General features: G+C 41.4%; 1 protein-coding gene and 1 long non-coding RNA gene across 2 annotated transcripts; one reads left to right on the forward strand and one right to left on the reverse strand.

The window, feature by feature from the left end:
* Positions 1 to 88: 88 nt before the first annotated feature.
* On the forward strand, positions 89 to 828 carry LOC118564464. The gene is made up of 2 exons (XR_004931863.1): positions 89 to 168; positions 388 to 828. It is a non-coding gene; the product is annotated as an uncharacterized LOC118564464 (long non-coding RNA).
* A 1,305-nt stretch (positions 829 to 2,133) lies between these two features.
* ltn1 (listerin E3 ubiquitin protein ligase 1) lies at positions 2,134 to 24,049 on the reverse strand. The gene is made up of 32 exons (XM_012855202.3): positions 23,898 to 24,049; positions 23,513 to 23,719; positions 23,223 to 23,321; positions 22,511 to 22,741; positions 20,422 to 20,474; positions 20,098 to 20,278; positions 19,555 to 19,728; positions 18,633 to 18,823; positions 18,408 to 18,555; positions 18,062 to 18,319; positions 17,609 to 17,920; positions 17,190 to 17,399; positions 17,064 to 17,105; positions 16,789 to 16,978; positions 16,442 to 16,681; positions 16,213 to 16,366; positions 15,027 to 15,177; positions 13,217 to 13,427; positions 12,957 to 13,113; positions 12,156 to 12,269; positions 11,943 to 12,070; positions 11,723 to 11,858; positions 10,491 to 10,635; positions 8,217 to 8,430; positions 7,709 to 7,946; positions 7,538 to 7,615; positions 7,218 to 7,404; positions 6,958 to 7,123; positions 5,012 to 5,232; positions 3,194 to 3,388; positions 2,895 to 3,062; positions 2,134 to 2,794 (listed from the first exon to the last, which is right to left on the reverse strand). Exons 1-32 carry the CDS (start codon positions 23,937 to 23,939, stop codon positions 2,732 to 2,734), a joined length of 5,304 nt encoding a protein of 1,767 aa, XP_012710656.2. The 5' UTR covers positions 23,940 to 24,049; the 3' UTR covers positions 2,134 to 2,731.
* Between the last annotated feature and the right edge of the window lie 959 nt (positions 24,050 to 25,008).

The raw sequence follows: 25,008 nt of genomic DNA on the forward strand, positions 1-25,008 counted from the left end.
TCCTGCTGGGCGGTGGATCTCCACCACAGTTTTAAGTCTTCAGCAGTCTCTTAAAGGTTTCCTTGCACTGACCTCTGACTCCCTCCATCTTCCCATCAGATCAGGGCAGCTTCCATGTTCCACTTCCTGCTGAAGAAAAGCAAGATGCTACATCTACACTGTCATACAGTAGGTATGGGGTTACCTTTCAGGATTTTAATTGTAGGCAAAAAAAAAAAATCATCTGCCATTCATGTTACTATTGACAAAATATGGAAATGTTTAAGTGGCAGTTATTGATTTGCAAGGCACTGTAGGAGCAAATCCACGTGTGACTTTAGAGTTACTGTCTGTTTATAGCTTGTCATTAATATCTTATTTTTTTTATACTTCCTTAATCATGTTTAGGGTCTTAAGATGACTGCTGGAGTCCATCGGTGTCTCAGTCATTGGGCAAAAAGCTGGATACAACCTGGACCAAAGTCTAATACAAAAATAAGGGCAACTTAGTCGCAGCTTAACCTCACATGCAAGTTGATGGACTGATGGAAGAAGTTGAAGTACCTGGAGAAGATCCACAGATGAACATGAAAAATATGCAAACGCCCCAGAGAAGACGCCACCAGCCATCATCATCATTTGAAGCGGCCACCTTCTAGCTAGTGTGCGAGGCAACAGCGGCAACTACTGGAGCAACCTCTCAGAAAGCTATTCTCCAAAAACGAAGCAGATTGGCAAACATTTCATTTCAAGCATGTCCAAGAAGCAGAATTATCATAGAATGCTCCATCCGATTCTTTTAACGGGCTTCATTTGCTAATCCACATCTTTATGTACTCATCAAAAAAAGTGAAAGAGTACAAAAAAATAAAAATGTAATCTTTGTGGGTTCCTCTAAGTACAATAAAACAACAATGCCTTTCCTGGCAGTTTAATGTGTCCATTGTCTCAAGTAAGTACTTTTCCCCTGCAGCCAGTCAGCCAGTCTTCGTGTGGCAACACTGCCATCTTCTGGTAACAACTGAGCGAGCCTGTGCAAAGCATGAGCTTTACACAGGACTGTATGTTTGTAGTTCATAACATTTGCACCACTGCTTAATCAAGCAGATAATGAGCAATAAGACTTGAGGCTATTGGTCTGAGTGTTTCTGTCAAAACTCATGAGACAGAGGGAGCCCTCAGTATAAATATTTATGCCTGCCAAACAGATCAATGGCAATTAAAAAGGTCAAGGGCAGATGATGATGAATGTCGGTTGTATGCTTTGATGAAATTTGACCACAATAATGAATTACAAATGACACACACACACACACACACACACACACACACACACACACACACACACACACACGAGCTTCAGACAGCAGAGAAAAATCAATGGGATTCATTCAATGATCATGCTTAATCTGTCATAATTAATTCCATAGGAACGACCGCGATGAGAGCAAGTCTCCATTAAATAGATAAATTATTCAACAGGAGGATGTGGTGGATTCGAGACAAATGAGCTGAGGGTGCTGGTGCAGCAGTCACGGACTAAGGCTAATTACAACCTTTTCTCGGAAACAAACTTTTTTCTTTTTTTTCTCCCCCTCGTACCTTTTCTCTGGAAACGTCATAACAGGATGCTCAGGTTGAACGCAGGAGGAGCTTTACGTTGATTTCAACCGATTTTACATCAGCCGAAACCGTTCGTGACATGCTTGCCAATTTTACTCAACACTCATCACTTTGTGAGGAAAAATACAAGGTTTATCGTTTAGGGCTTTCACGTGTGTTTTCTTTTTCGACGGTAACCCTGTCCGTAAAATGATGTGGAAATAAACCGTTTCCAACATAATGACCAGAAAATTAATAGATGTAAAAACGTATTATTGGTACTTTTATAGTCATTTGATTGTGGAAATTCAATTCAATTGTTTAATTAAAAAAAATAAGCTAAAAGCAGTAGTCATTTTATCTATATTGAAAAAAAAAAAATTATTCAAATCATTTTTAGGCAAAACTATTAAGAGCCAGTGTGGGAGGTCCTAAGAACCATGCCGCAGGTTTCCAAATAAAAAAACAAAACGGAGAAGTAATTTCTGTGAGAAAAATATAGACATTCCGATATACTGTATGAGCCGTATTTGTAATGAATCAGGGCTCCAGTAACAATACCCAGGATGTTTTATTCTAATTTTTCAACATCATTTACAGCTGGATGTAGACACAGGGTAAGACACACAGCGACGGGCTCTGATACTTCTGAGCGTTTGGATTTTTATTCTAAACTCCGGTTTCCTGCTTCCTAAAGATAAAATGTAACCAATCAGTAAGTCGTTTTACACTCCTAAATATTAGGAAATTTTACACTGAAAACTGACTTATTGTAGATATCACCATGCTTCAAACAGCTTTTCACGCTCTCAGTCATTTTCCCTCCAGTGATAAATGATATGGACGCTCGCTGACTGTTTGCTGGGAACTCAAAAAACAAAAATCTGTATGACAAGAAAGATAAAACGATAACATGAGGGCATTGGTCTTCCACATAAGCAATACAGAAAAGCCCAGCTATATACACACACACACACGTTTGAGGTACTGTGATCCACATATCCGTAGATTTATGCATTTTCCAGATTTTGGTTCGAATCACTTCAGTAATCAAACTAATTACACAGCCTTCTAGAAATGTTTTGTGATAGCATGTAAACGTTGGTCGATGAGAGTCGTCCTCCTTTCATCCAAAAGCAGACGACGAGAACTAAAAGAAGGTTTCTCTGCAGAGCGGGCAGGTGGACTTGTTGCTGGACGTGAACCATTTATACTGTAGGTAAAATAAAAAGGAGAAAAAAACATATATATCAATACCAGCTGCGACCGGCTGCTAAAAGTACATTAATGCTTGAATATCACACGTGTCTCACCAAACAGGCAGAGTGGAACTTCTTCTTGCAGGTGCGACAGGCCTTCTTAGGCAGGGAGTAGTTGGAGCCGTGGATGACGGAGAAACAGATCATGCAGTCCTCGATGCCCTCGAAGCGCTTATCCACGTTGTTCTTCCACAGAGCCAGGCCCTCCATTATACTGCCATTCTTACCGCACAAACAATGTTGTTTTTAACACTTAATCCCGGTTAATAAAAATGCAAGGCGCCTTTAAAAAAAAAAAACGCCCGAGTCACTGGTGCCTTAAAAAACAAAGACGTATCGATTTGTTTTTCTACCTGATGTGTGAGGTAGGTGCTCAGCTGCAGCATCCAGTTCCTCCACTGCTGCACGGCTACGCCCACACGTCTCCCGCTCTCCACAGTGATGGAGCCCAGAGGGTAGTTCTGCGGCAGCTGAATCACCAACTCGATGAAGATATCGTCCACGGAGTAGGTGGCGATCACCTCTCGCGCTGCCGAGCGCGCCTTGACCTGAGGCACGACAATCACAAAAAAAAAAAAGAACGCATTTAGTCTCACCGGTCCGATAATCAGGAGGCGGCCTCACATTTAGCTGATATTTGTAATTCATCATCAGACCTACTGGCCTTTTAACAAGAGATGGATTTCTCCTCTAACAATACAACAGATTGAGTTTAGAGTAGAGATGAACCAAGAAATGAATGAAGGAAGTCGATGTTCAGCTTCATCCGCTGATTTTGGGAAACTCAAAAATCTCGTCTTTTTTACTGCAAAATGCTAAAATCCAATTTAACATGTCAAACTTAATTCATGGTAGGCTTTAAAAAAAATAAAAAGACTTTAGGATGTCTGAAAAGACGCTCTAGTCTAAAAAATATTCTCAATGCTGTTCTTCTTGCATTACTGTTCCTAAAGAGCAATGAGCTTTGGGCAAAATTTGTATCAGCAGAGTTAAACTTTACACACTTAGGAAAGGAGAAAATAGCAACAAAATTCTGACAGGTGCATCTCTAGATTAGAGAATAGGGTGTGTTTTTTTCACTTTTAACCCTTCGATGTCTATGATCCTGCCTGTGGGTTTTTTTCAAATGTCAATACCAAAAAAAATGCCCTAGAAAGCGCAGGTTTTAAACTCTAAACCAGGAGTGTCAAACTCATTTCTATATTGGGCCACTCTGACATCATGAAAGGACCAGCTTCACCTGTATAGCTGATACTTTTGATTTCATAATTTCATTCCGGGTCACATAAAAATGTAAATAAATTAATTAATTAAAAAAATTCACAGTAACATAGAATTAGCACCATTAGGCTCAGTTTATACAGTCTGCCTGCTAAAATAAGTCGATACTTGGGTGAGTTACACTTTAAACTCATGCTTCTGCATCACTTTTTCCTCTTTTGGGAAATTTCTGGGTTGTCTTAATGTGTTGTGGGAAAACTGACATCTAGTGGCAGGATGCTGTTACTACACGGTAAAAAATAAATCAACATTCGCTACAGGAGGCACAATTTCAGCCACTTTATACACTTTAAAAAGGACATATGCCTCTAATTTATGACATGATATGCCTGTTTTGGCTCTTAAGGGACGGATAAATTGCCTTGACGGGCCGGATTTGGCCCGCAGGCCTCGAGTTTGACACATGTGCTCTAAACCCAAAATGACAAATTTTTATTTAGCTTGCTTTGAAGAGTTGCATAAACAAAACCATACATATTAATATACATTCCTATTTATCTATGTACAAGAAATGTGGAGATTTTAATGGGAAATATTTGCATATGTAGTTTTAGTATATTTCATTCGGCATATTTGTGCATTTATTGTACTAAAGAGAAGATTATTCTGTTCTGTTTGATGATTTTAGTTTATTTGTTGGCCCAAAATGTGAAATGTGAACAGAAAGATCAGATCAGACGAAGTTATGCTGAAAATTAGTTACCAAACACAGATATGGTAAATATGTTTTTGAAGTGGTATCTTAAGTCTAAACTGAAACTATAAAACAAAATTGACACTAACACATTCAGTCAAGAAAATTACTGTTTCACCGCAGGAACAAATTAGAGTTTAACGAACGCTTGTGAAGGCTGTCTTGTTCACAGAGCCTACAGCGCCTGCTAACTTACAGTCATGCTGTCAAACATCTGCGTGCTGTCGTGGACGGAGGAGATCTCCTGGGCTGACAGAACAGGACTGACGTATTTACTGGTGAACTTCTCCACCGCAGAGCTCACTCTCTTCTCCTGGCTGTTCCACCACAAACGCACCATGGCAGGCAGGTCCTGCACCGTGCTGTAGTACACGCTGCAGGCCAGGTGGGGGAGCTCCCAGTCAACGCCGACATTCTCTGCAAGTTGGGACACAGGACAGTAAATAATGAAGCACTGGTACTCTTTAAAACTTTTTTTTTTTTTTTTACAGCCTTAACGATCAACATATTTTATAGGTTTTTTGATGTGATCATACCACAAATCAATGCATAACAATGCAATTACAGCTGCAAGTGTTTTGAGGTACATCTGAACAAGCTTTGCACTTCAATAGACTAAAACCTTTGGCCATTCTTATTAGCAAAACAGCTCAAATTCAGGCACGTTAGATGGAGAGCATCTTTGAACGTCTATCTTTAAGTCTTGCCACAGATTCCCAGTGGGATTTAGGTCTGGCTGTATGCTTTGGGTCACTGTTCTGCTAGAAAGTGAACCTCCATCCCAGTCTCAAATCTTCTCAGACTGGAAAACAGGTTTCCCTTCAAGGACTGCCCAGTATTTAGCTTAGGGATGGGCAATATTTACCTGACTCCGCCAGATGGATTTGCTCCGCATATCCATCTGGAAACCTTCCGTTGAAGTAATTTTGGGAAGGGGCGAATATACTGGTTAGCTGATTGGCCTATGTTGGTGATAGACGGGCCAAATAAACCAATCAGATTCCTCGTCGCTCTGTTACGAGCGACGACGAAAACACAACCACAAGCCAAGCTACTCTTGCTGCTGCAGGTAAAGGCTCTTTAGCTCAGCAAATAAATACTCTGTGATTCCGATAAAACTTGCTCGATAGCCACGCTAACGCTAGTTTCATCGACTGAAGCCGCCATGTTGTTTACACTGAACTGTCGCGCTTCCCGTTGCGTCACACCTCAACCCGCCTCAAAGCCAACGCTGATTGGACGTTCGTTTGGTGAACGGCTCCAAATTTTCTTTAACGGAAAGTAGCCAGACTGATCTGCGAGTGAAACCTTGAAAGCTCGCGAGATCAGGATGGTCTCACGAGGCTAGGGCAATATGGCTTAAGAAAAAAAAATCTCTGATTTTATTATACCCGTATTTACCCTTTCAGAAAATCCTGATTTTATCGATTAAGTTGAATTTGCAATTTATGGAGATTTAACTTTTGGAAAATAAATTTAATCACCAAGCCCTAATTTAGCTCCATCCTTCTTCCCATAAACTGAGAAGCCTAAATCTTCCTGCAAAAGAAAAGCATCACCCTAGGACCATGCTGCCACCACCACCACCATGTTTTACTGAGGGGTCGGTGTGCTCAGAATAACATGCAGTTAGTTTCTGCCACATGTCGCATTTTGCACCTGAGCCAAACAGTTACATTTTGGTCTCATCTGACCAGAGCATCTTCTCGATGGCGACGCGTTGAGTTGCCAGAAGGATTTCTTGTGGCTTTCTTTTCAGCTATGGCTTTGTTTAGACCCTCATCCATTAAGGCCAGATTAGTGAGGTGCTACCCTGTCAATAAGACCAGATCTGTGAAACTCACGATGGATGTTGTCCTGTCTCTCTGAAGCTCCTCCAGAGTTACCATGGCCCCCTTGGCTGCTTCTCTCATTAATATTGTGCTAGCCTGATCTGTCTGTTAAGTTCAGGGGGTCTTCAACCCTGGTCCTCAACACTGTCCTGCATGTTTTATGTATCTGCTTGACCACACCTGTAACAAACGATTCCATGACCTTCTTTCTCTAAACTATGCTCTACTTTGTGTTGGTCTATCACATGAAATCCAGAAATGTAACATACTATAGGTTTAGGAATTTAAAGGAGGTCTGATCTAGACTTACTGTCAACTGTAAGACGGAGGCTCTCTGTAAAGAACGTTTTACTCTCCTTGGTCTCCGACCCCTGGCCCGGGCAAATTGGGTTCTCCGGCATCAGTTTGAAGAGATGGAGGAGCAGCTTGTTCAGGGAGCAGCTTCTCTTAAGATACTGAGCATAATGGGCACGCAGCTGGACAAAAAAAAAAAAATAATTCAAATAAAAAAAATATATCAATACATCAAAATCAGCAACTCCTGCAGTAGAAATTAAGAAAGTGACTCACATGGGAGGGGGAGGATTTGAAAAAAGTAAGGAGCAGCTTCCATGCGAGAAGGTAAGCCAGGATGCAGGAGTACTCCACGCTGAGAGGTTGGACCACGGCGAACTCTCCCACCTGAACCGCTGCCAGGATGCTGTCGCACAGCTCTTCACAGGTCGACAGGATGGCCATGAGCGCCGCCGGGGGAGATCTGGGATCAAACACACGCAACAATTTGAAAAATATATTTTATTTCCTTAATTTCAATTTACCTTGTTACATAAATGCATAAAGAAACAACAGCTCGGCTCAGGTTAAGGGCAGAGTTCCCCATTGTCACTTACAGACACGGCTCGTCTCTGTCGTCATCAGACTTGTTGTTATCACCTTCTCCATCACACTCAGGAAGCTGTGGCATCACCCTGTATCGACAATAAGGCTGGTAACATTGTGGGAGGCAGTTTTTTCCAGACAGAATCAAACCCTTTTCCCTGTAAGAAAGAAAAACTCCTTACTTTTCCAGCATGTGGTGAACGGTTATCTGCAAAGGCCTGGCCTTAAACAGCAGCAGGGGACACAGGGTGTTCAGGAGCGTCTGCAGGGACTCGGGCAGGTTCGTCTTTTGGTCCGCTATGAAGCGTGGCGGCAAGGAGTTTTGGTTCAGTTGCTGCACTGGAATATACGTCAGAGCCAAACAAAGCGACTGGAGCACGGCCATGGGGAACACAGGGTCATCCGGTTCAGGAAAGGCCTCTAATTTAAGACAAAACAGGGAATAAAAACATAGAAATTAGGTTTGGTGCTTAACGATACTAAACCTATTCGGAGAGAAATACCAATAAAGATTAGCTTTAAATGTATTTAAGATATATTCAGCAAACGTTAAAAAGTAAAATTTTGTTAAAATGTATATATTTGAATGTTATATTTGAAACATTTATGGAAAATTAAATGCAGCGATTCTCCAAATTATTTACCAGATGCAGTACAATTTACTTGGCACGCTCAACCCTGCACACATACCAGTGATGTGGACTGGCAGGGGCAACAGGAGGTTGTAGATTCCCTCTACGAAGAAGTCTCTCCATTCGCCAGCCAGCTCTGTCGGCAGCCTCTCCAGAACGTCGCAAGGCGAAGACGCGAAGAACTGGTTCAGTGCGACGATCAGTGCGGCGTTCTCGCACACGAACAGCTGCACCCACGGGTTCCACAGGCTGCTCACGTTCTCACTGGCAGTCTGGGTTAGGATGAACAAAAATCAACCATAGCTTAGTTTTCCTTATATGTAAGATTTTTTTTTAATAAAAGCGACAAAATGAAACCATAAACTTTGATTACTGAGGTGTGCAGCGATCCTTATCTCCTCCAGAACCGGTGCCTGTAAACTCATTTATACCCATTTACACGTTATAACCACAAACTCTAATCTGTTTCTAGCTTTAGGCCAAAACGACTCTGCAAAATTGTTAGGTCTAAGGAAGATGATCCATTTTCAACATTTCTTTTAAAACGAATATTGAGCTGTGCATTGGCATTCTGCCCTCTTTCCTTTGATACCCACTAAACAAAATCCATTGCAAGCGATGACTGTTCAGTGAATGCCTCAGAGGTTTGTTAGAGAGCATTACTGAACAAACGGCATCACGAGGACCAAGAAACACAGCAGTCCGGTCAGGGTTGTAAGGGATGTTAAAACAGCAGCTCAGCTCAGAGAACCTGATGACAGGAGATCTATTAGTTAGAGCTGTACAATATATTGTGAATATGTTGTTTTCACGAGGCCAGTGTGTTCAATATTCATATCGCAAAGGACCGATTGGAGTGCAATAATTGTTGGCTAATATAGTCCAAGCGTTGTGAGCATACATATTTATGTGCCAATATTTAGCCAGTTGGAGAGCATCAGATGCTCACCACGGATCAAATGACTTTCTCCAAAATGCTAAAAGTCATAAAAGTGATGGAAAGAAGAAAAATACAGATATTTTGCAACTGAGGTTGTCATTGCGATATGTACCAATATTATCATTTTACGATCTTCTAATATCATGCAGCCCAATCAGTCAGTCCACAAATCTGGAAGAGCAGAGAGATAAAGCCGTGGTTGAAAGAAGGACAAACATCTGGAAGAAGGTAGTTCAGTCAGATGAGAGTGAAACCGAACTCTCTGAGGATAGATGCAGAATTAACACTGCCCACAGTGACACATGGTGGTGGCAGCGTCAGGCTGTGGGCACGCTGTTCTTCAGCAGGACAAAAATAATTAAATTTGCTGGTCAGGACCTCAAGGAGGTTAAAAAACTCAGCGAAGACATCTTTTAGAAGCTGCAAAGCATATGGAAATGGGGCAGATGTTCACTTTCCAACATGACTGACTTCAGAACACAGAGGCTGAGCTTAAAATCAAATGGAATACGGTCAGACCAAAGTTCAAATGACAATGTGTGGCAAACCATGAAAATGATTGTTTGCAGACACTCTTCGCCCAATCTGACTCAGATTTAGCTGTTTTACAAAGACGAATGGATAACACCTTCAGTCTGTAGATGTCAAAAAGTACTAATTGAGTATTTTCCCCCAATATTTTATACTTTTATTTTTCAGACCATAAGGCACAGTGTGAATTAACGTGTCCATGTCCACATATAAGGCACACTAAATATTCTTCCCGAGTCTGTAATATCACTCCGCACTGCGAAAAGGGAACTAAAAGTTGGACTACACTGCCCTGTTTCAAACATAAGGCCAAAATAAACGTAACTTTTATATTGAATTAACTTGGTTTATTGTTGCTAGCGCGTACTCTGGGCGAGGGCTGCCTTACATAAATGCACTTCTAGTTTAGACATTACAGTCAGGCAGTCTTGTAGACAGCTCAGGGGTCTGATCAGGTAGTGACACAGTGTACCGTAATGCTCTGAATATGCATTGAGCGGAGCCGCTTTGTTGCTAACTAGTCGTACTTCGACGTTTTAACAGATTTTTGAGCGCATTGTACCACATAAAATCGGTCATTAGGCACAATTACGGTAATCATATATAAGGCGCACCATCAATTTTTGAGAAAATTTAAGGACTTTAAGTGCACCTTGTAGTCCAAAAAAATACTGTAGGTAAAGACATTTGAAAAAACACATTTCAAAATGTTCCACTACTTTGTTTATCATGTAGAAATTTGTGGTCTTAACTTGACAAAATGTTAAAAAGTTCATTTTAGATATGGAACAGTGAAAAAAATAAATCAGCGTATCCAGCCTCAAAGCCGTGACTCAGCCCCTGTATGAAGTTTTGTCTCACCTCCAACCAGGCCAACATGGAGCAGAGCAAGAAGTCCCACTGGTTGCCCCCAAGGAGAGCTGGACAATGAGACACCAGCCAAGTCAGGAACCGAATCATCTCCACGTTGAGGTTCAGCTGTTCAGATGTCGTTTCAGACAGGTCACTGAAATACACAGATCTGGCTCATTTAAAAGCAGGAGAAGCACTGATTCATAATGGTTTAAACAATCATTTGTACTGCCCTCTGACACTGACAAGTCAAGAATCCAATATTCTGTGTATATTCTGTGGGTCCTGCACATCATAAAATGTTGACTCTACAGATCAAACTGGTACCCAGAACCAAACATAGAGAAGCAGCATTTAGATTCTGTGCTCCACAAATCTGGAACATACTTCCAGAAAACTGCAAATTAGCTGAAACAGAGTTCCTTTAAACCAAGACTGAAAACCACCTGTTCAGAGTCGCTTTCAGCCCATGTTAACAGAAACACTGACCGACTGTATTCGTGTTTTCACTTGATACAATCTAATGTTTGTTACTGGTCTCACAACCGGCGATGGTTTCAACGTGTTTATGTTTTCATGAAGTGCTGCTGAAATGTGCAACACAAATAAACTTGACTTCAAAAACATGCGGCACTCTCCTTCTACATGGGAAGGAGCCAGAACATGGGTCTGCAACAAGAGGCTCTAGAGCCGCAAGTGGCTCTCCGGACCTTCCACATTGGCTCTTAATAACTCTGGCAAAAGATTATAAGATTAGAAGAGTTTTAAAGAAAAAATATATATATATAACAAATGGTGGGTTTAGCTGTTTTTTTATGGATTCATTGGCATTAAATTTCCCTAGAAGAATTAAAAAAAGCAGCAGCAACTATTCTTTTGATCTGTTTTTCTTGTCAATAGAAGAGAACATATCCGTCCTCTTTTCTGTAAAAAAAATTTATTTTCTTTATTTTAAAACCTAAAAATATAAATAGTGATCCTTTAAAACTTACAATATTTTTTTTGCTAATTGATTTTCAAAAATTAGAAGCTGCCTTTTCCCAAAACGTCATGTAATATTTGTGGCTCTAAACACATTTTATTCAGCCAGGCTAAAGGCAAAAGTGGCTCTCTGGGTTGGAAAGGTTGCAGACCCCTGAGCCAGAACGTCAGCGTCAAATCAGCAATCCATAATCTTAGTAAAATTGCTCCACATCATGACAACGGTGGCAAATCTTTAAGAACTCGAGAAATAAGTTTACCAGCTAAAGAGAAACCAATCCTCCCTGCTGTTTCTCCACTCCATCACAGTGGCGAGGATCGCCTGAACCACCTCCTCCTCTACCTGTGTGTTGGCGTTGAGGCAGCACAGCAGCACTGCCAGGCAGCCATAAACTCCTGCAACACAACATTATTACTTTGAGCGGATCAGTCCAGAAGGCGTGGACTCCTGTAACGAGTATGTTTCTCAACGTGTCTCGCCTTCGTTCTCTTGCCAGTTGATTATTCCAGCAGTCGCCAAAGTAATCAGAGTGTCTCTGTCTTCTTCCGTCATCAGTGGGCAGAGCACCTGGAGCGTGCTCAGTTTGCTCAGAGACACCGGGAAAAGACTGAATAAATATACACCATTAGTATAAGACGCTTTACATGTTAAAATGTGGAAAAAATAATTATCCTTTCTTATAAATGACTGACCTTTCTGCACCATTATAAAGTCTTCTTAGAGCTCCACTGCGATTGGCTGCCAAGTCGTTGGTCTGGATGTAGTTTTCTAGAGTCAGGGACCACAAACCTCCATCGGTCACTGACCTTACGGTGGCAAAAGATTAAGAATTTTATGGCAGGATGATAAATCAGGGTTCCTACAGCATAAGGGAAGTTAAATTCAAGACTTTTTAATGCCACTTGAAATAAAAAGTTAAGACCAACTTCACGATAAACAAGATAAACCTCCTTGCGACAACTTCACCCAAATGTTTATTTTAACATAAACCATTACTTTGTGGCCCAGTAGACATGTTTAAAATTTTGAAAAACATTCCATATAGGAATAAAGCTAAAAAACACACAAATTACAGATATATTTTTAACAACTACTGAACTGAATGCACAAACTTTGTTTTGTTCCCTACTAAAATAAACTATAAATCAGTATTAAAAACCACAACATAACCAGTGCCAACTCTTTTTCGCAGCTATGGTCCGGCCGCAACAGTTTTTATTGCTTCCGCTATCGGGACGGGTAAATTAAAAATATATATAATTGTGTCAATTATTATACTGTTTGGTAAGGATTACAAAAACTAAATCCTATTTATGACCTGGTAACAATTTTAAGACCTAAGAAAGACTGATTTGAGACATTTTAATGCCAATTAATGCCTTAGTTTTATATTACAGAATTCAATGCCTTTTAAGACTTTTTAAGGATCCGCGGGAACCCTGTAAATAAAATGACAGTGGGTAAAACGAATGAAAGCCTGAGATAAATCTCACCTTGAGTAGAGGGTCTCTAGCAGAGATTTCATTGGAACGTTACTATGGAGTCCACCTGACAGTCCCCAATCAGCCAACAGGTTGCGATAAGCAGATGCTACTGCGGGTCTGTAGTCAACCTCCTTACACCACTGCAGCGCATACAGCAGTTCTGAAACTGTTGAATAATGACATAAATATAGAAAAGCGTCCAAAATTGATGACAGGAAAGGAACAAAAAAAAGAAGACATTTGTTCCTAATAGAGCGTCCTGTGTGTACCTGTGCTTGTAAGGTTCGGGAGGGTCGAGGGACACGGCTCCTCTTTTAGGCCACAAGGTAAAGCTGCAGCAGTCTGGGCCACTCTGCCCAGAACGGCGCACACACAGAGGTGAGCAGGCAGCCTGTTCGACTCCCTCGACTTCCACATGTCCTTTGAGGGTTTTTCACAAACTCCTCTGTGACGGTTGGACAGTAAAGGAGATTTGACCCACTGAAGACAACAGGTAAGAAATAAACAAAAGAGGTACTACAAAATGTTTTCTTTCTACACTGCCTTGCAAAAGTATTCCCACTCATTACACGTTTGTCATTTTGTCGCTTTACAAGCATTTTTTTATTAGAATTTTGTCACAGACCAACTCAAAATAGCACATAGGTTTGAAGAGGAAGAAAAATTATACGTTTTTAAGATTTCTTCAAGAATCTAAAAAACAGTGACATGTACTGAGCCCCACTTTAATCTTATTGCCCTAAAATTCTAGTGTAACCAAGTGCCTTCAAAAGTCCTGTACTTTGGTGTAATTTAATTTGGTATGAACGCAACTGTTCTTGGAACCCATCGGAAATTTGTTTAACGTTACTGGACAAACTACATGATGAGATCTATGTAACATACCCGACAGGTCAGGGCCAGCTTGTTTATGTGCAGAACTATGTGCACAGAGCTACAGTCTGTTGTGTAACTTTTAATCAGCTACACCAAAATGAAGCGGATGGACTCACAGCCATCACTAATTCGGCTCTTTAAGGAAACTTAAGGTTTCTGTTTCAGCTACAGTGAAGAAAAACAGGTCAGACCAAAGGTTTTGAAGCATTTTTCAACAATTAATTTCCCTGAAATAACTTAAAGCCAAACGTAAACACCACTGGTACCGGAGAAAATTAGCTAAGGTCCAAATGCTGCTCTGCCTCTGTAGAGGCATTCAATGAGCCTGTCAGCAGGATTCCCTGTGAGGAGAGGTTATATCCTAAAAACTGAGACTTTAAGGTGCATTCAGGGACATTTGGGACATTGGATTATCTACATATGAAAACAACTCCAAAGCTATCTAAGCATTTTTTATTCATAAAAAGTTCTAAATAACAACTTTGACCATTTTCAGGTGGTTTTTATTGCTTTCCCTGATCATTATTAATTAATTCAATATATATTACCAAGAGAGTGTAGCGAAACTTTCCGAACCATGATTTTACAACTGAGGTACACACTACACCAAGATTTTAGTGTACCTTTACACTCTTGATCATGACACATAATGGTGGCAGCATCATGCTGTGGGACCAGTTTCTGCTGTGGCGGCAGAAGCTGGTCAGCATTGGTTGGAAAATAGATGGAGCTAAATAGCGCGCCACACTGGAAAAAAAACCAACAGGCTGCAAAAGACTTGAGACCAGAGCAGAGTTTACATTCCAAAAGGACAGAAATCTAAAACCTGAAGCCAGAGCTACTATGTAGTGTTTTACATCAAAGCATATTTAGTTACAGTCCAGTCCTCGGCGTGAAAGTAGATGTTCACAGATGGTCTCCAGCTAAAGTACTGACTCTGAAGCAATTAACACAAATGCACAACAAGATTTCTAATTTAAAAGATGTTTGAGACCATCCGTCCTTGTCCTTCTACTTTATAGTTAATGTCATTCATGCTGGTCTGTCACATAATGTTTTTTGTAAAAGACACTGAACTGTGTTGCTGTAATGGAATAATATGTGAAAAAGTTCAAGCGGTAGGATTACTTTTGCAAGGCCTTTATAAAATATTTCCTTTATAACCACTGTACGGTTGCAGTAGTCAAGCATTTGCTTGCTGACCTGAGGAGACAGGGCGTGTCTGATTCTGGTCCACTCGGTCTGGCTCGGTGTCAAAAGAGCAAAGAACTGGCCGAGGATGGAGGACGCTTGGTCGCCAACGGAGGCGACCGTTTCCACCAAGCTTTGAACGGCTCCGACTAGAACCTGCAAGCTAGATAAAAAAAACAACAATCATTCTAAATACCATAGCAAACCTATCTAAAGCCAGGCATACACTGTACGATTTTTGTTGCCCTTCTTGGGCCGATTCCTCAGTCATGTGAGAATTTTTTGGATTGGGCCGAGTTTCAGCTGCATCGTGTAGTATACAGGGGCTAATGAGGGGCGATTAGCCTCTCGGGACCACCTCCTGATCAGGAATCGTACGGTCGGATGAAAATCAAACATGTTTGAAATTCAGTCAGCCCTCATAAGGTGATCGTGAGCCGATTCCCCCCTCAACCTTGTGCACTGCACTTGTGCAAACAAGGAAATTCTTCTTCTTCTCAGATGAAAAGATAGGAGTGGAGAAAGAAGCACGGCGGCGGTACATGCAACATGGAGGCAAACTATGGCGGAACAACTCATAGAATTGCCAAGGGAGCGTGTTTCGCTCTAATGAGACTCATATTTAACTGTGAGCATCGACACTTCCACCTGTTTCTTCTTCTACTGTTGACATTTGGCTTCTGGGTAGACGAGTCTGAGTAGTGCCATCTCTCTACGGGGCTGAGACCGACGTGTGGTTTTTGGACGTACAGTGTGAGCAGCCGGGTCGCATCACAGCATCGTGTGCTGTGAGCTTTTAAACCCTGCGGTTTCGTCGCACAGTTTGAGCTGGATCTGAGTACACTGCAAAAACGGATCAAAAAATAAGTAAAATGTTCTTAAAGTTAGTGTATTTGTCCTTGATTTGAGCAGGTAAATAAGATTATTTGCCAATGGAATGAGTATTTTGACCCCTAATATAAGATAATTAGACATCCTGCACTTGAAATAAGATGATGGAGATGAGTTGTTCCTATTTTAAGTGCGAAAATCTTATTCCATTGGCAAATCATCCTATTTACCTGCTCAAATCAAGGACAAATGCACAAATTTTAAGAACATTTTACTTATTTTAAGTTCCGTTTTTGCAGTGTACAACGATTGAAAACATCATACAGTGTATGCCCGGCTTAAAAGATCCAGGAAATATTAAATTTACCTTTGAATATCTAGGGAGATGGTCAGCAGCTGCTTCATAACCCAGACGGCTGCGCTGTGCAGGAAACCGCCCGCCCTGACCTCACATTCACAGTGTTGCACCAGGGACCTGACCCCTGCTACACACACTTTCTTCAGCTTATCCAACAGGGATCCTGTCAAAGTAAAAGCAACAGGAATTAACTTTTCCCCCTCACAGCTCAGTTAGACATCTGTCTGTGCGTACCCACCAGAGAGGTGAGTGTGTCTCTGATCCTGAGCAGTCAGCTGGAAGACTGTGAGCAGGAGCTCCTCAGCCGAGAGGAGCAGAAGACAGTCCTGCACGGAGGAGAAGAAAGAGGAAGCCACGTCGCAGATGAAGGAGATGAGTGGCTCCATGTTGCCTGCGTCCGACAGACTCTTGGTCTCGGACAGGGTGGTGTGGAGCTTCTCGAGCATTTTCTCCATGTATACCTCGCCTATTAAAGACTCTGAGTACACAAAACAAATAAAAGCTTCAGACGTTTGTTTTGTCAAGAAGACCAACGCTTTTTGCAATATTTCTGCCTCATTTTCTGCACGCTGAACCTGTAGTTACCGTTGTTGTTGTTCTGAGAGAGAACAAGGCTGATAAGCGTCCAGCTGTGGTTGCTTGTCCGAGTTTTGGACGACGAGGAGCAGCGGCCGGCGTCGCAGAGCTCCTCAGTCAGTCCCAGGAGGTGCTCGCCAAGAATCGAACCTTTCAGCCAATCCCTGCAGCTTGCGCGTGTCTCAGCATCTTTACATGCCTTTACAAGTTAGAAAACAGTGAAAAAGCCGTTTCTAAAACCTGAACACCAACTGCTTCAAGTTTGATAGAAACTGAATGCTTACCCTCTGAATAATCTGCAGGATAATTCCCCACTGCAAACCCATCTGGAAAGAAGAGAGGACGACCATCTTAAGCAAAGAAACAGTAAGACTAGAGTTGGATATCAAAACAAATGGGGATGCGGTTACCATGGTGACATGATTGAGAATTTGTGTGGTCTCCTCCTGGCTGCAGCAGGACAGGGAGCTGAAAACCATCTCCACCAGGTGCTCGGTCTCACCGTAGCCCATCTCAGCCAGCCACACGACCGCCCGCTTCAGCAGGAACTGCACCGCTGGGTTTTTCTCATCCGTCCATTTATCATCTCCAGGTGGATTTTCATCAAATTCAAGTAAGGTCTGAGAGGAAGAAAATATGCATTCCAGTAAGAGCTAATAGATCCTATGTTTTTTTTTATCCCAACAACTGGAAACTGGAGCTCCACAATATATAAAATTGCAGAAGTTAACGCTTTTGCTGAACTAGTTTTTGCAACAGACAATAAATCATAAAAATCTGCCTCAACTCCTTAAAATAAAAAGATGAAAACTGTTGTTTTTTGACTCACGCTGAAGACCCTGGGCGTGTGAAAGGACTGCAGAAGGAGGGACAGAAAAACAAGATGCTTCTCTGAGTTTTTCTCATTCACGTGCACCAGACACAGCTGGGCCAGCTGGCACACGGCGTCTTCAAAATGCTGCGTCTGCAGGGACTCGAACGCCTTCTCGCTCGCAGGCTCCGACGCCGTCTGCGCCAGCTTTTCAACTCCCTCCCCCTGAATCACTGATTTCTCATCCTCCTCTGCCTTTGAGAGACACACCCGGACCGATTTCTTCTTCTGGGTTTGTTTCTTGCTTGCTCTCTCAGGAAAACGCATAACCTGGAGAGACAAGGGAGAAAGGAAGTATTTAAGGCATCAACGCACCGGCATTGTCTTCGAGTTACATTCTTAGTTCTAAAAAACGTTTTAGTAAAAAAAAAAAAATAAATAAAAAAAAAAAAAAAAAAAAAAAAAACTCACCTGCAGCAACATGGCAACGCCTTCCAAAGCCTGAGGATCCACGTCCTCGTCGTCAACAACGCGCACACACAGAAGACCGAGTTCCTCCCAGAAGTCCGCTAAAAGTGTCTTGAAGACATCTTTGCTGTCGTTTTCCTCCACTTTCCCGTGCAGACCCGCCCTCTTCTCCCAGGAAATGAGCATGTCGGTGACCAGCGGGAAAAGAGGGCCGTTCTGAAGGGAGGGATTTCTAATGGCCTTTTCTATTAAAGGCAGGAGCTGCAAAAACAGAACCTGTGAGAAACCCCCTGAACTTCTGACAAAATCATCGATGTCGGGAAAATGAGGCACGACGGTGTGATCCCACCTGCTGGGAAACGAGCATGTTCCTCATTTTCTCCTGAGACTGCTCGTCTCCTGTGTTCTGCAGGATGCAGTACCTCAAGCACTCGACGAAAGACGTCACTATGACCGCGCTTTCTGACGGGCTCGACGCTGCGCGCTCACTGGACAGACTGAGGTGCAACAATTGTGTTTAGAAAATGCAACGGCTTCATTTCGTATTCCCCTTTTAATAAAAAAAACAAGTTACCCTTGCAGGAATGCGGTGTAGAAAGTGGTGTAGAAGTCCAGGCGGGGATCGGTGACCTGCGGCGGCAGCTTGCTGAGGAGAGGCATCAGATTTGGATGGAGTCCTTTAGCCAAGCCTTTACCTCCTTCTCTTAACAGAGCCCAGAGTTTAGGAAGGAAGCCTTTCTTGGCGTTTACATGCGTCCAACAATCCTGAAACAGTTTAACATGAATGACAGTTTACAACTATGTTGAAAAATTGTACAGGAAGAGGAGATGCACGGTTATGGGAGAAGAGACGACACCCTCCAAGAAATCCCGAGTTTAATACGTCACAACATAAAAATAAAAAATACATGGTCTTTTTCAGGTTCTAAAATGAATTCAATCTGATCTCCAACTTACAATCAAGCAGATTCTACGCTTCATCCAGTGTTCAAGCTGAGCAGGAGGCAAAATGGATTAGCTGGGTGTGAAAAAGTTGCTGCAAGTCTACTGAGAAGTCCACTCATGGGAAGACTGTAAACTTTCTATAATGTTTATTTTCGCCCAGCAATATAATGTTTTATATCTTGGTATTGAAAGGGAACATAATGTCCTTTTTCACATAACTACTTACCTATATGTGTCCAGAATGTAACATTTTGGTTAAATATTCTTCGCTATTAACCAATTTAACTATTTAAACAGATTAGCATTGATTACTCTATAAGCTGGTTGACCCCACCCCTTGTCCTCAACGTCCACTGCCCTGCAAGCTTTAGATGCACGTCTGCTCCAGCATAACTGATTTAAATGATTGCATTATCTCCTCAGCTAAAGCCTCTTAAATGCCAATTTATTACATCTGGCTGTGGGGCAGCAGGGAAACACTTAAATCACGCAGGGCAGTGGGGCCTGAGGGCCGCGGTTGGGACCCTCGGGTGTAGGACAGTCACACTCACAGGGATCTTGGACACAACGTGAAGAACGGCCTCCCACACGTGAGGAAGCACAACAGGATCTGTGTCGTCGATACTGAGCAGAACAGCAGGGCAGAGTCGGGCTGCTTCGCTCTGGACCAGGTCTGGTGTGAATTCGCACAGAGCACACATCGTCTCAAAGAAGGCTCCTCTGACCTGCGGAGCAACACGTGAGCTTAGGAACATCACAACAGCCGCCGTGACGGAGACGTGCTACAGTATTAAGGACTATCGACACAAATGTCATTTCACTTAAGCTCTCTGCGTTCTCCAACATTTTCACACATGGAAATTAAGTCATATTAAGTAGATTGTAATTCATTTGCAGCTCCAATTTTAAAAACAATCTTTTTTTTTTTTTTTATAATTATAGATTTAGAATTGTAGAAAGCTTTTGTCCATCTTTTGAGCTTCAAAATTAGAACCCAGTTAAGGTCATTTATGTAGGGAGTGAGTTTTTCTTTTTTCTGTGAGGTCTTATTGGTGCGTCTAAAATCAAAAATGACAGTGAAGTCTTCTACAGACCTGTGGGCTCTTGTGCTTGCTGTATTTCCAGAACTTGCCAGAGTTAACCAGGAGACCAAGTTTTTGCTCCAATGCTGCCCTGTCATTCTGAAGCAGCAAGGAAAGCAGTCTCTTCACCCCCAACATGGAACTGGTCAGCATGCGGACATATTTGGCCTCCCTCTCCTCTCCTGTCACACTTCTGTCGAACAAGAGAAGCAGGAGTCTCAGCAAATCAGCTCCAAATAAGCGTTATTACTGTAGATACACAATGAAAGGCACACCGGAGGAGGGAAGCCAAGATTCAGTACAACTTTTTTTTTTCTTTTTCTTTTTTTTACTTACTGTGGATCACTGAGAGTGTCTGCAGTTTCCTTTAATAAAATGTCCTGAAGCACCTGCAACACAGTCGTCATCAGATAAATGTGGCAAGTTGCATTTTGTAACGTTAGAACCCCAAACTTCAAAGGATTTTATGTGCTATAAGGTGTGGCATGCTATTCGGCATTTTCATCTGATAGCATTAACCTAAAATTCAGTGAAACCACTTGGCTTCTGGAATCATTTATTGCTAAATTGAGACGATTTAAATTTCATCTCAGTATAAATACAGCTTTTCGCTGAAGTCCTCAGGGTTTGTTTGACAACATTAGTAGACAAGAAGCATTAGGGATGAGGTTCCTGGCTAATTTAAAGCAGGGTTTTGATTTTAAAACAATATATCCATGTGACACAGAACATGAATACAAACAGCCTTTATTGCCCCAGAGTGGAAAAATTCAGGTGCACCAGTAGCAAAGGGAAAGCGTTTAGGGAACAGATAAAATCCAAATGAAAGATTTTGGCCTTCATACAAAGGGTGATGTGAAGCAACAACAACAACAAAAAAAACTTCATAATAACCTGAGCACAACATCCCTATGGTGACACATAATGCTGGCAGCCTCATGCTTTGGGAATGCTTTTTTCCCCATCAGGGATATTGATGCTGGTCAGAACTGAAAAGCTGACCAATTGGAACAGCTAGTTGGAACAAAGCATAATCCCTTCATAGAAAAGCCCGGTCAGAGGGTCAATCTAAATAACAATGAGAACATGACAAGGCTTAAAAAAGGGTACCTAGCCACGTTATATGCTTATTAAGAAAAGACCAAAAACAGTTTGAACATGAAAAAATATGGTTATATACACCAAGTGTCTATCCAGATAATGTTTTGATAGTCCTTTTTGAGGCCAAATAGAACCCCAGCAACGGGCACGATAAGCAGATATAAACAGTACTGCAGAACTCTCAGAAAGCCAGACAAAAAAAAAAAAAAAAGAAAAAAAAAAGAAAGCCAGACAGCGACTACAAAATCACTACTAAATAAATGCCGGACCGAGCCTGACCCCTCTGTGATGCTTCTCAGTGAAGCAGCAGCTCTGCGTGATCGAAGGCGGACCGTTATTAATTAAATAAGACGATCTACAGGAAATATAAAAGCCTCATATCAGAAGATCACAGAGAAAGAAATTTCCCGTTCATAAATGGAGACAAGGACAAAGCATCAAAGTACCAATGGATCCATCTATCTATTTATAATGTTGTTATACTTAAGACTGTAGAGGCTAAGCAACTCATTGCTGTTACTATTATCACAGTATAAATCAGAACATTTACTCACGTCAATCAACTCTGCAGTCACATCTGAGCTATTGGCAGCTAGTTTCCACTTCAGTGAACACCAACATTCATTATGTAGCTTATTCCCAGAGCTATTCCAGTCTTCTCCCTCTTGGAATCGTATATTTTATTGTGTTTTTTTGTTTTTAACTGGATCTCGAACTTGTCTTCATTGTTTCCACACTTCACTGGGAGATGCTAATAGCCGTTAGCTGCTTCCTTGTTTGTCCCCTGTGTCTGTGTTGTACCTCCGTTTTTATAAATAAACACAAACTTTTATTCACTAACAAACTGAGCAAAAACAAAGCATAAAACACCCAAACAACAACTAATACGCCAGCAGGACGTGATAATCTTTCAGAAAAACATTGTATGCAACCAGAGTGAGCTACTGACGTATAAAAAAATTTAAAATAAATAAAGTCAAATAACGTGGCTATGCACCTTTATGTGCTCAGACTATTTTCCATCATGGCCGAGCATGGGTTTTTGTGAAAATTACAACTGGTCTAACGTCCAAACTCAAAATATGCAAAGACTAGAAGTTGTAACTGCAGCGAGGGGCACTGAGCACAAATGTAAGCCACACTTTTAAGATCAGTAAAAAGTTGAAAATCCATGCATCATTTTAATTCCACCTCATTACACACATAAATCCCAATAAATGTTTGTTGTACTACTATAGTATCAAAAGGTTTAAGGGTTAATGGAGTGGAATTATTTAGCAATGCAACTACGTACCTTTGTACAAGAAACCACATTTCTACTCACATTAAGGATCTCATCCTTGCAGAAGCCGAGAGCCTCAGGCTGTTTAGCCGGGGAGAACGACGCCTGAAAGGCCTGGCATGCTGCAGAGGCTGCAGGCGTGTAGGTGTCACACTGCGACAGAATCCAGTGGCCCATCAAACTCTTCAGAAAGGGGGCCAGGCTGCGACGCACTTTTAGCACCAGCTGTTCAAAGGCTTGCTGAGTGGCCTCCCGGATGCGGCGGTCATGATCCTAGCACATATAATGACAGAGCATGATGGGAAAATTAGTTGAAAGATTGACTATTTCAGCTATTATCAACACTAGAGAAGCACCGATAACGCTTTCTTTAACAAAATATTTCATTAACGACCAAAAGGAGAAGAAAACGTGCTGCAGGATCTTTGATAGATGCAGCCGTTTTGAATCCAACAGAAAACGAGGTTACAGAACTACCATTATGTATGTATTAAATGCTTATTCTTCAATAAAATGTGCATACACTGTTAGTTATTGTGCATATAAATCATAAATAGAGCTGTTTAGTGGTCGTGCTTTTTTTAATGAATAGGAAAACAATCTGATTTGAAATTGACCTTCTGAGCCCTCAAAGGAAAATTGCCAATTTTGATCTCTGGCCGGTTTGACTGGTTCATTTCTAAAAAATAAAAAAATAATGCCTGTAAAGTGATGATGCTGAATGGGAAGCTGGGAAGGTGGATGAACGGCTCACCACTGATATCTTGCAGTAAATCCTCGGCCAGTATGGCAGAACTCCTTTCACCTCTTCTGCATCCCGTTCCTGACACATGGCCCCAAAATCCTGCACAGCCTGAGAGGAACAAACAATCTGACTAAACAGTTTCCATAATGACAGCTCTCTGAGGTGATGTTTAATCCCCTTATGTTGTTACAAGCTCATTTTTACAGTGAAAACATGTTTTTTTTTAACATATTATAGTACGCATGTGTCTGAAGTTTCTGATGGTTTGTGCAGCGAGAAGAAGAACAGGCGCAGCTCACTTTCAGCCTGGTGACCACATCCCTCTTTGAGAGTTTCCTCAGCACCAGGCGGAAATCAGCATCCACCAAGTTGTCTATTTCCTCCGCTCCGTGGACAGCTGGGACGTAACTAAGCTCAGGGGTGACCGTGGTGTCGAAGCCAACGAAGCCCGGGATGGCGCCACCTTCCCTGGCCAGAACCTCGGCAGCTCGGCCGCTGCTGGACGGCTGATAACAGGACAAACAAGGCATTAAAACATCCGCCGATTTGGTCAGTCGGTGGTAGTCAAACGGGCTAAACGTGCGTCGTGTTAACTGGGAACATGAAGTTGGTGTTAGCTCTTGCTAAGGTGCTAGCTCACTTTGTGACGTCAACGTAGTGTCACAGACAGCAGTGGACACTTACCCGAACGTTCCCCTTTGTTCGCTGTTTGTTCTTACCCCCCATGGTGGCTTTCTTTTAGATTTAAACTCTTAACTTAATCAACATCGGTTCCCACCAGCTATCACATAGGAACTTCCATCCAAGTAAGTCGGAAGTGACGGATACCAACTGAACGTGACGTCACTGACCGTCGCATATTTAAAGCGACAGGTCGCGCTCCTCGACTTCTATGTGAAACTAAAAACGTTCGCCAAATAGTTTATGATCGCTAGACATGATGTGAGTCGAAACAGAAAATGCCGGATATTTAATTTACATAAGATTAGACATTAACATTAGAATGTTGCTGTCGATGTGATTGATTTATTTTTCTTTTAAAGTATAACTTCAGAGTATCCAGCGCGCAGCAAACGTTACAAAGCCATGTGACAGATCTAGCTTCCTTTCTAAAACTTTCAAAATAAAGCAAAGCCCTCAAATGTAACTTGGAGAGCAGCTCAGTCGTCAAATATTTACAAGCGCCTTGGGTTCAACAAACGAACGAGCAAACATGATGATGAAACTGGTTTGATAACAGAAGAGATTATTGCTGTCGGTCAATATTCTTTAGAGTCATAGCTTCTTAGAAAAATATATAGGCTACATCAAATCCACTCTTTAGCACAAGTATTTTTTTTCTGGATGTACTTATTCAATAAAATCAAAAACACTTAAAAAAAACTATAATGCAGTGTTCAGAAACTACTCATCATTTTAGTTTAATTTCTGTAGAACTAAAATAAATATAAGAAATACTAGTTTTAACCTAAAAGCCCAGATACTTTACCCACTGCTGTGAGAAAAAAAAGCCTAAAGACATTTGGTTGATAAGCTACACAACTACAAAATCAGTAAAAAAAAAAAAAAAAAAAAAGAGCCCAGAATTTAGATTAAGAGTAATTTTAATATAAACCCTCTTTACATTAATTCCAAAAACAATTACAATATAACTATGAACATTTTATTTTCCTAATATATCACACTTTATACAATCTCCCCATATATATATATATATATATATATATATATATATATATATATATATATATATATATATATATATATATATATATATATATATATATATATATAT

Source organism: Fundulus heteroclitus, chromosome 11, assembly GCF_011125445.2.
Source record: "Fundulus heteroclitus isolate FHET01 chromosome 11, MU-UCD_Fhet_4.1, whole genome shotgun sequence".
NCBI lineage: Eukaryota > Metazoa > Chordata > Actinopteri > Cyprinodontiformes > Fundulidae > Fundulus > Fundulus heteroclitus.